Source organism: Primulina tabacum, chromosome 2 (assembly GCF_025594145.1).
Source record: "Primulina tabacum isolate GXHZ01 chromosome 2, ASM2559414v2, whole genome shotgun sequence".
Classification (NCBI taxonomy): domain Eukaryota; kingdom Viridiplantae; phylum Streptophyta; class Magnoliopsida; order Lamiales; family Gesneriaceae; genus Primulina; species Primulina tabacum.
Genome location: NC_134551.1, coordinates 47,994,231 through 48,006,041, shown reverse-complemented (window position 1 = coordinate 48,006,041; position 11,811 = coordinate 47,994,231). Strand labels below are relative to the sequence as shown.

Genomic DNA, 11,811 nt, shown 5'->3' with positions numbered 1-11,811 from the left:
TTTTAATAAGTTTAATTTAGTACATATGAATTAACATAAATGACACTACAAAAAAATAGTTGTGTTAGCGACGGCAATAGGAAAAATCATCGTTATTATAGCGACGGTTTTTGTTAAACCGTCGCTGTAATAGCGACGATTTGTATTACCGTCGCTGAATAAAGTAAGCGACGGTTTATAAAAACCATCGCTAATATAGCGACAGTTTATCATATAACCGTCGCTCAAATTGCGACGGTTGAAGAATAACCGTCGCCTGCTTGTGCGACGGGTTTTTTGACTGTCGCCTTTGGCTACGTTTATATTGAAGCACGTCGCCATATTAGGCGACGGGTTTTTTACCTGTCGCCATGTGCGACAGTAAAATAGAAGGCCGTCGCAATATCGGCGACGGTTTATGTACAACCGTCGCTACGAACGACGGTTTTAACTACCGTCGCCCATAGCGACAACTGTATAGAAACCGTCGCCGATCCGCATCGGCGACATTTTGGGAAAAACCGTCGCTCACATAAAACCGTCGCTAACCGTCGCTATGTTTCTATATATACCGATGTTCGCGAAAAATTTTTTCAGCGATTTCCGGCCTTCCTTCTCTAGTAGTAGCGAAACTCTATCATTATTTTCGCAGTTTCGGTTTTTTTACCTTGTACTAACACTATCAAAAGGTCAATACGTATCGAGGATATAATGTCAATGGTTTCAACTTCCACACAGTTAATGATACAACTTATAAAACAACAAACAACTCTGGCATTCAAGTTAGCGGTCAGTACAAACGTGGAGAGTGTACAGAGTATTATGGACAAGTCCAAGAAGTAATTGAAGTTGAGTATTCTGGTCTCCCACTGAAGCAAGCAATACTATTCAAATGCTCTTGGTTTGATATCAATCCGCGTTCAGGCACGCGCGTACACAATAAGTACAAGATTGTTGATGTTAATTGTAACATAAGTTTAGGTTCATGGGAGCCATTTGTCTTTGCGACACAAGCATCAAAAGTGGTCTATTTGAGATATCCTTCGACAAGAAGAGTTGTTTCAGAATGGATGTATGTGAGCAGTTTGCGTCAAAGAGCTTATGCACCTGATGTCACCGCACCTGTTACCTCACCGGAGGATATCACGAATGCTTTTCAGAACAATGACAGTGAAACACATGCTGTTGAAACTCAATTTCTTTTAACAACTGCAAAATCTTGTCGATGTCGATGTTGTGTATGATATTGAAATGGATGTACACTCCACTGATAGCGAAAGAGATGAATATGTTCCAACCGACGATGACGAATGGCAATGTCATCTTAGTGACTAGGTTTGTTTCACAACAATTAATATAAATTTTAATTGAACCAAATGTTTAATACTGTGTATTGCATGTTCAAAACTTTTATTCATTATCTTAAGTCTTTATATTAACTAAATTTTTGGGTTTTCAGTTTACACACTATGTCTGGACATCGCGATGATTCCCCGCCTCCTCCACCGCCTGATGACAGGATTGAGCTCACGATCAGGGATGGGATGTAAGTAATTTGTTTTTTAAAACATCGCGATGTTTGAAAATATTTCGTTATAATTATTGAATACTTTTAGAAAAAAGATTACAACGACATGTTTTCCTGGTTATAGATTTTTCCCACATAATAACCGTTTCTTGAGATACATATCGGCTCAGTTCTCACTGCAGACATGTGATCCCGGCTGGTCGTGGAGGTATGTGACACCTGAGCAGCGGCAGTGGTACTGGGAGCAGTTCTGTGTAAGTCTTTATTAAAACAATTAATTTTTACAATAAAATGTTTAAATTTTTATGAAACGATTAACTTACTTAAATAAATAATATTGCAGACGAGGTATACATGGGCTGCTGCTATTGATGCTCAGGTACGGGACTTGTGGTTCCGTACCACTGCCACCCTATACCGCCAGACCATTCACGGTTGGAGAACCAGTGACCATCATCCACAGACGGTCACGCCTGAGAGATGGGCTTCTTGGACTGCTGCCTGGCAGCAGCAGGATTGGCTGGACAGAGCCGCGAAGAACAAGGCCAACAGGAGCAGCGAGCCTGCAGGTAAAGGTACAAGGACGACGAAGCACATTGCAGGTAAGAAGACGTACAGCGCTCACGGACAGGATCTGGTATTTAAGCCAATTTAATACTTATCATGTAACGCCCCAGATTCGACGACTGTCCTCACTGTATCAAGACGAGTCTTTCCAGCGTGCTTATGTCCTCACTCACACGCACCCTGGGAAACTTCCCAGGAGGTCACCCATCCCAAAATTGCCCCAAGTCAAGCACGCTTAATTTTGGAGTTCTTATGTGATGAGCTACCGAAAAGAAGATGCACCTTCGTGATATGAGTAGTACAAATCAAATCTTTTAAGCCCTCTTCAACTGTACAGTCCATTACATTGAACAGTCTCGGAATCCCTCTCATTCCCGTGTGGGTCGGTTCATTCATGTTCCCTTCACCTAGAAGCCTGCCAGGAGCCGCTCATTGTCCGTGCAACTACTGATGGCACCGGCGATCACCCCCCGCCCTCTTCGGCCCCGGGCCTCACATGCCCACCAGCTTCCGCTTGGTTCGTCCCCGAACCACACCGTACTAAGAGAGGTCGGCTCTGATACCACTTGTAACGCCCCAGATTCGACGACTGTCCTCACTGTATCAAGACGAGTCTTTCCAGCGTGCTTATGTCCTCACTCACACGCACCCTGGGAAACTTCCCAGGAGGTCACCCATCCCAAAATTGCCCCAAGTCAAGCACGCTTAACTTTGGAGTTCTTATGTGATGAGCTACCGAAAAGAAGATGCACCTTCGTGATATGAGTAGTACAAATCAAATCTTTTAAGCCCTCTTCAACTGTACAGTCCATTACATTGAACAGTCTCGGAATCCCTCTCATTCCCGTGTGGGTCGGTTCATTCATGTTCCCTTCACCTAGAAGCCTGCCAGGAGCCGCTCATTGTCCGTGCAACTACTGATGGCACCGGCGATCACCCCCCGCCCTCTTCGGCCCCGGGCCTCACATATCAGTTGTACGTTAACATATATATACGTCTCTCATTAATTATAAATGTTAATGTTTTACAATCAATGAATTTATTTTAGCGAGCACGACATGGCAGAGATCCGACGTCATGGGAGCTATACGTTCACACACATCGACATGACGATGGATCGTTCGTTGACACGCGATCCTGCCTGATCCACGTAAGTTTATGAAATTTCGTTATTCATATTAACGTTACATTAAGAAAAATCGATTTGATTAATTTTTATCAAAATCATAGGAGGAGATGGAGCGATACATGGCTGAGTCGATGACTCCCACAGATGATGGATCAGAGCCTGCTGTCCCCAGCCCACAGTCGGTGAACAGCATGTTCAAGACTGTTGTTGGGGGGAAGAATAAGGGGAGGATGTACGGTTGTGGGTCGATGGCCAGCACCTTATATCCAGATGAGATGGCTCCGGGTCGACGTGGTGGGTCATCGGGTGTAAGTCAGTCGTCTCAGTCCCAGCAGATGGCAGACATGCAACAGACTCTAGACTCATCGTTACGACGTAACGATGAGCTTTGCGAGAGGATGCATGCTACAGAGGCAGAGAACGCCATGCTGAGAGATCGCATGGCATCACTAGAGGATCAGGTCCGAGTCCTTGTTGCAGGCATGTCACAGGGAGCTACTGGGCATACATCTGGTCGCACGCTGCTTGGATCAGGCACTTCTCACATGGGTCGATCCCGTGGCGCAGCAGTTGCTTCTTCATCTCGTATCCACAGATTATCACAGAGTTATGTTCCTCCGACGCAAGGGTACGAGGACGACGACGATGACGAGACCCAGTCACCGTAGCCACATTTTTTCTGATTTTTTTTATAACATTTGTACCAAACACTTGTATTATTATTTGTAGATTAATAAAATAATTACATTTCTCAAATCATTTTGTTAATTTCTTTTCAATTTTACGGGACACTATTTTTAAATATCTAAAGAAATTTTTTAAAAAAATCTAACATAGCAACGGTTATTTCAGAAACCGTCGGTAAATAGCGACGGTTTAAGAAACCGTCACTTAATATAACGACAGTCTTATTATCAACCGTCGCTTAATATAGCGACGGTTCTGCTAAAACTCGTCGCTTAATATAGCGACGGTTATTTTTAAACCCGTCGCTTTTATTCAGCGACGGTTAAGATCAACCGTTGCTTAATATAGCGACGGTTCTTTTGTTAAACACTGTCGCTTAACCTAGCGACGACAATCATGTAACCGTCGCTAACGTAGCGACGGTGTTTATCAATAAAACCGTTGCTATGTTGTTACGGTTATTGAGAAACCGTCGTTAATAGAAGGCGACGCGACCTCCGGTTACGGACCACTAAACGTCGCTATAACCGTCGTCTGACCGTTTAGGCGACGGTTTTAGCGACGGTTTAAACCGTCGCTAGCCTCTGTTTTTTTTGTAGTGTGAGCTGTTTGCAGGAGATAAAAAATAATTGTTTTAATTATAATATATAATGCAAAGTCCTCAATTCCCCAAACAAAATACCATCGGGATCTTAATAAAGGATGTAACCGTGTTTTGCGGATTATGACACATTTTCATTTTTTCTTATTTTTTATATATTAATTGATTGAGTGATTTAAATAGAGATTTAGATAATTTAGAAGATAAAGCAAAAATACAAATATATAATCATCAAGAACATAAAAACTCATGTAACTGGTCAATTTTATGAGACAAATATTATATTTTGACTACAAAAATTATTCAATATAATGCCCCGTAGAAGATCGTGTTACATGTTATGTGTATGTTCAGTTGAAAAATTAGAAATGAAATAGTTTTTATTTTAACTTTAATAAATTATATATATGTTTAGGCTTGGTGATTTATTTAGATATTACTATAAATGTTCTCTTTATTTTTTCAGCCACGCACGCGATCATTTTTATAAAAGAAAATGTATATTAGACAAATATATCCGGTTTAATTTGGCTCAAAACTGATTCTGAGTTGTTTCAAAAAAAAATGATTCGGAGTTTCTAATTACACCTCGGTCTTTATTAAAAAAGAGTGAACCGATCAGACCGATTTTGAACCAGTCCGATGAGTCTTTAATCGGTTTTCAATGGTTCTGGCTATTTTGAACATAAAAACGATTATTGAACTTGGTCTAGACCGGACATGTGACTGGTTCTGGTCGAACAGTCGATGTGGTTCTATTTTAAAAACACTGATATTTTCTATAACTTAATTTCGAGGCAAGTGATCAGATATTAGTTAATAGATCATTAAGTCATTTTAGAATCCATTGAAAATGTTAAAAGTTCAAGTTAGTGTTTGAAGTTAGTTAGCAATAATTAGATTATGCTTCCTATATTACTAATTCGAAAAGTTCCGAGATAGGGTAGTGTTACTTATTCTTTAATTTTATTTTATAGTCACTCTTGTTATATATCATTTATTTATTCTATCACACGAGTCAAATGATGCTTAAAAAGTAAATGCAACCAAAATTTTTGAATTGCAAATCATAAACAATGTGTATATTCATCCAAATCCGAGGGAATCGGGATACACTATAAAATGCGCTGAAGGAAATATTTCGTATGAATCTACTATCTAATAAAGAAATTAATAAGTTGTCGATTCGAACGTGCCTTGGAAAATTCATAAATCTCACGCTATATATATATATATATATATATATATATATATATATATATATAGAGCTCTTGAACAATAATCAGGAGTTCGATGAGAATATATATATGTTATTTTAGACGCTGCATATATAAATATTTCATTTTTTTCCGCTACCGTTATTTTTGGTTGTGCAGTGAGTAAACCTCCGGACTCAAACAGTAGTCTGCAAATCACGTTAGCCATGTAACCTACATTATATTGAGATTATCCTGGGTGACAAGCTCGCTCAAGAAAGTGATGATAAGAAGAATCAAACTCCTAATCATTAGTCAAGCGCTCACATACTCTACCAACTTAGATACCCTCTCAAAAACGCGGATTATATAACAGTAAGTACGTTAGGAAATATAAAAATGGTTGATCATATCACCAGGCAATTGTCATAAATTTAGTGTTCATCTCTTATATTGTATGTATAGTATACATTTTATAACTTTGAATATTTTATTAAAGTTGATGTAATAAAACGTAAAAGTAAAATATGTGTGTGTGTGTGTATATATATATATATATATCATGTAAATAATTAATTGGAGCTGGTCTTTCTTTATATTCCTGGCGCAATACAAATGTTTAAATAGGCCTACACGCAGCTTGCCAAATGTCTACACTAGTCTACGTTAATCAACCAAGAAATAGCTAGGTGTAAAAAAGTGGGAGGGAATGGGTGCGTAAGGATAAATGAAATTGATCCAAACCCAAGACTACCATTTATGTTGCAGACAAGAATGGGGAAGGAAAGGAAGAAGCAAACGCCATGAAAGAAGGCCAACGTGACATAATAGTAGAAATTATTCAATAAATATCCCCAAAAGTAAAAAGAATCCTTTTTTCTCCTTTCTTGAAAATCCCGCCACCATTGATGAACTCCAGTTCAATCAGGACGGATCAGTCTCAACCGGGATTAAAATTAATAATTCTTTGAATGGATGATATATGAAATAGGAGTGGGAGTTTAACTACTACCATGTCCAGCATTTGATCATGGGTCTACTCAGAACTGAGAGACGTTTGATGGGATTGTGCGTTTTGTCCCTCTTCCATGATACTTCATTGTCCATCACCACTGCAGAATATTAACCTTTTTGACTCCAAATTTACTCCAATAAATCACACACACAAAAAAAAACAATTAATTTTTACCAAGTCTTGAAATTTCGTAACATGAAGCAAATCTTGTTGTCGGGATCGGACGGACAAAACATAGACCAAGCAATTACTCTCCTCGATCGTTTTTAAAATGTATTGGGAGTCGCGTTTAGCACGCATTGAGATGATAATAGAGAGGAAGAAAAAATAAAAAAAGATTGGGGAAATCAAACCAATCGGGGCACCTCTTTCTTGCCGAGGAATATTTACGACCTTCAAACTTCGCCTGACGCCAAACAATGCACTTTCCATGGAGTCAAACGGTGCCATTAATATATTCATCGTCTGGAAAAGAAAACCAACGATTAATATCGAAAATGAACGTGAGGAAATTAACTTAATTAAAAGCTAATTAATTGCAAGATCATGCTCATACGTTCTGTGTTTCGAAGAAAATACATGTTCAGATATATGGTTGATTATATCCAAAAGATACATTAATCCCACATAATGTTTATTTGAGATTATTATTAGTATTATTAATTATTAAATAATTCAAGTATCCATATCCATCTAGTGTAGCATAAACGTAACGACAAAAACTTGTATGAGACGGTCTCACGAGTCGTATTTTGTGAGACAGATCTCTTATTTGGGTCATCCATGATAAAGTATTACTTTTTATGCTAAGAGTATTAATTTTATTATGAATATCGATAGGATTGACCCGTCTCACAGATAAAGTTTCGTAAGACCGTCTCATAATAGACCTAGTCTAAATGTAACTTTACATAATCACTTGTCAAAAGTCATAAATTGGCTAAACTGTTTTCTTCACTAAAAATCACTTGTCAAAAGTCATAAATTGATGACCATCAAAAGTGGTATCGATACATGTCTTTTCTATTCTGACCAAAAAAAATTATTTTTTTCTATATTTTTCGAAAATTAAATCGACCATTTATCATTCAGCTATAGAAAGAATTAAGTACATTAAAAAATGTCAAATTATACATGTATCTATTCTATGCACTAAATGGATGCAACGTATTATATCATTACATCATTGTCTGCTCACTAACAGATAGATACAGGTTTTACATATACGTACAGTCAAGATAGGACGATTTAAGAAGAGATATCTAAGACACGTAATTAGGGTGGTATTATATACTATACTGAAAATCATATACCACATATTATATAAAAAAATTAATGTATATAAAATATATATTTATATCAGAATGAAATTTTTGGTATATCGAATTAGTACGTATAACTGAATCGATTACATCGAAATTTTACGATATATCGAGATTTCGATATCATATCGGTATATGTCATTTTATATCGAAAAAACTTTATATTTTTTAAATTCATTACTTTATTAATTAAAAATATTAAATAATTTTTAGTTTCTATATTTATTGTTCGATATTTTGATACATACCAAAATTTTCAAAATTTATATTGTTATCATATTAAAAATTCCAGTATCATTATCACATCGTATCGAATTTTTCAGAAAATTTGATATTTTTCGGTACAAGTGTATCGAAAATTTGATATTTCTTTACATATAATATAATATTGAAAAAATATGCATTATATTATTGATAATTTTAAATGTTTGGATTCGTTGTGTGGGTGAAAATATATGGTTCAATAAATAAAAGAATGATAAATAAATAAAAGAAAACCTCAGAAAGTGTTGACGACAGCAAATCCATACAGCACTTACTTCCCAAACCCCTATGTCACCTTTCTTGACTTTCAAATACTCTTTTATTTAATTCCTGCAACAACCTCTTCAAATTACAATAATCTACTTTTTTATTTATATTATTTATTTATATTTATATGATAGATAATATATATACGTAATCCCGTATTGTCCTCCATCCATTTCCGATTCTGATTTCTTCTCCTCCACCATTAATACTCCTGTTCTGGTGAACAAAAACCCTCCTCACAAGCTCTTAATAAACAATAAATCAATATCAATATTTATTTTAAAAAAAAAATAATCTTCTTTGAGAGAGTGTGTGAGTGTGTGCAGATCAGTTCTGTGGCACCATCCCACCACCCTCGTGCATTAAGGGCTCCATCTGTCGACTCTGATGAAGATTCTAATATAAGCCCCGGCATATGTTTCTATCGATGTTCTCTTTGCTTCAAGTCCGTGGGAATTTTCTTGTACTATGCTTAACAAACAAGTATTCTAATATTTGTGAGGAAGGGTATGGGCTTGTACTATCTTCCTCGCTTTATATTCAATTCGCTTTCTGTTTTGGTTTTCGATTTTGCAGGCGATTCTTGTCCTTGGTTTTACCTTTTTTTATTCCATCCCATCACTTTCTCTTGATAATGAACCTTAATTCACCATAAATTAACTACTGTTACGGTTTAATTATTTTATTTTTATATATAGGACTGACTATTTATTGCTGATGAACTAAAAACAGGAGTAGGTAATGTGAAAAAGGGCTATAAAGAGAAGATTCAGTCAGTGAAAGACCAGCAAGAACTAGGTGATTTGTTTTTCTCTTCGGGTTGGCTGCTTCAAAATTTCTTCAACTTTATTTAGAGCTTTAAGGTAGCATCGAAACCCCAATAATGGCATCATCAAACAGACATTGGCCTAGCATGTTTAAGTCAAAACCCTGCAACACAACTCATCTCCAATGGCAGCAGCATCACTTGACTGCTGGTTACCACAGAACCCCATATACAGCAGGTACATGTATTTCATGTTATGGGTATTTATTTTCACTAGTTAAATGGTTTTCTCAGTGATATCTAGCATGGCGTTAATGTTTTTGACATTAATGATAATGGGTTTTTTATCTATTAGTTCCCGAATGTGAAGAAAGAACTGTTGAGCCAAAACCACGATGGAACCCTAGACCAGAACAGATTCGCATACTTGAAGCGATATTCAATTCAGGGATGGTGAATCCTCCAAGGGATGAGATAAGGAAGATTAGGGCACAGTTGCAAGAATATGGCCAAGTTGGAGATGCCAATGTTTTTTACTGGTTCCAGAACAGGAAATCAAGAAGCAAACACAAGCAACGCCAACTCAGTAACATCACCAAATCACAGCCTCAAACCACCATCCCTTCGCCTCCCATCTCCGACGTTATCACCACCGCTGTCACGGTTCCAGCTTCTTCATCATCTTCTTCAGATAAAACTTCTCCGGACAGATCAGCAGAAAAGGCTCTTTCTGTCGGCTCTACTCCTGTGATCGATTTGCTTAGTTCTTCAACTGCTTTAGTGAACCAGTCTTTTCTACAAGCTCCTAGAGAGCTCTTGGGCGACCACTTCTTCTTTCCTGTGCATCAAAACAATGGAGGATCGACTGCTGCTCCTGGTTTAACACAAGGGTTTTGCTTCCCAGATTTATCCACCGTGATAGATCAGGGTATTGGAAGTTGCCCAAGTTTCCAGCTTAGTGAACTCATGCTGATGAATAACTCCGTCTTAAAGAAGGCTGAGGATGACAAGATTAGACTGCAACAGGAGATTAATCCCACCATAGTTACGGCACCAGATAGTACTGTTCCCGCCATTTGTACTCCATCATTCAGTATTACATCCCCCGCCGATCGCATTCTTCAAGGTATATATCTGCATCACTTGTTTTTTCTCATGGATTTTAAATTTTATTCAGTTTTATGATGAAGAATTATTAATCAACCGTAGGGTTTGTTACTTGACTACCCGTACAGTCGAATCTCTTCCAAATTTTCTTGAATGAGAATGAACAGGGCGGCCTACCGATATTCTGATCTATATTTCCGCATGTCTGAGTAAAGTCACCTGTGTAATTAGTGAGTGATGATATTGTTCACTGTATCGTCTCTCTTTTTGGGATTTCATACGTTTTGTCTTGATGGACATTTAAGTCATATATTGGTAAGAGACAAGGATACATTTGTCTTTGGCGCCTAATTCTTGCTCACTGTCCCTCATGTGCCTGCATGGTTTGACTTAACCAATCTCTCGTCCTACTCTCTATATAACTCACTTAAGTACATCGCTAAATATCAGAGCATACAACGATTTAAATAAAAAAATTTCGTTTCTAAAATATGTAAAAGTTTTAACGAGTTTAGAACATACAGTCGACTCGATGGTGTTGACTTCATCTGATCTATGGTGCAGAAGAAATGGTCCAAACAAAATCGACCGTTTTCGTCAACGATGTGTGCTTGGAAGTGGGATCGGGGCCGTTCAACGTGAGAGAGGCATTTGGCAACGATGCAGTGCTTGTACAGTTATCGGGGCAGCCAGTGATCACTAACGAGTGGGGAGTTACTGTGCAGCCCCTCCACCATGGAGATTTTTACCATCTGCTTCGCGCGTTCACGCCTGATGAAAACAGGAACATTCATTTGGTATCAATAATAATAATGTCAATCCTTCTATTTTATTTTATTTTATTACTTATATTTTTATAGGGATGTGCTGTGATTGGTTTCTTGCTCATTATTATACAGATTTAATTTGGAGAATTGCTGAAGCTGGAGAAGATCAGAAGAAGAAGCATTATCTGCATTGCTCTATATCTAATTTTTTGTGACCTTCAGTTGTTTGTTTTGGTGTTAATCAAAGATTTTACATCTCCATAATATCTACCTTAATATTATCGGTATGTTTGATTAGCATGACTGTGTCATTATCTGTCACATGGGATGATCTTATGATCGATGATCAATATGTGTAGTCGACTTATCTATTTGTACTTACATTTCGTTTCAAATTATATTTGTAGTGCTGTGCAGGAGCTAGCCTTCTTTATAAGTACCTTGTTTTATTCATTTTCTCATTTATCATCTCGAAGAGTTGTTTGACATAAAAGTACTAAATAGATGAAGATTATGTGAAACAGATACAGGTGTTGTGTCCGGTGCTGTAATATGTTAATGTGCAACGAAATAATGTAATTTATCATACCATTAAACTTTGATGAATAAAATAAGA

The 11,811-nt window shown here is 37.3% G+C and overlaps 2 protein-coding genes across 6 annotated transcripts; both read left to right on the top strand.

Moving 5' to 3' along the window:
- Positions 1-1,418: 1,418 nt before the first annotated feature.
- On the top strand, positions 1,419-3,951 carry LOC142537979 (uncharacterized). The gene is made up of 5 exons (XM_075643434.1): positions 1,419-1,525; positions 1,632-1,761; positions 1,851-2,144; positions 3,123-3,224; positions 3,305-3,951. The coding sequence occupies exons 1-5, from the start codon at positions 1,449-1,451 to the stop codon at positions 3,869-3,871; spliced, it is 1,170 nt and encodes a 389-aa protein (XP_075499549.1). The 5' UTR covers positions 1,419-1,448; the 3' UTR covers positions 3,872-3,951.
- A 4,783-nt stretch (positions 3,952-8,734) lies between these two features.
- On the top strand, positions 8,735-11,630 carry LOC142537977 (WUSCHEL-related homeobox 9-like). Of its 5 annotated transcripts, none has more exons than XM_075643432.1 (5): positions 8,735-9,062; positions 9,412-9,559; positions 9,677-10,447; positions 10,993-11,225; positions 11,328-11,630. In XM_075643432.1, exons 2-5 carry the CDS (start codon positions 9,439-9,441, stop codon positions 11,331-11,333), a joined length of 1,131 nt encoding a protein of 376 aa, XP_075499547.1. In that variant the 5' UTR covers positions 8,735-9,062; positions 9,412-9,438; the 3' UTR covers positions 11,334-11,630. The 5 variants fall into 5 exon arrangements, with proteins under 5 accessions (XP_075499547.1, XP_075499545.1, XP_075499544.1 ...); XM_075643430.1 differs by having other exon boundaries at positions 9,288-9,559; XM_075643429.1 differs by having other exon boundaries at positions 9,254-9,559.
- Positions 11,631-11,811: the final 181 nt, after the last annotated feature.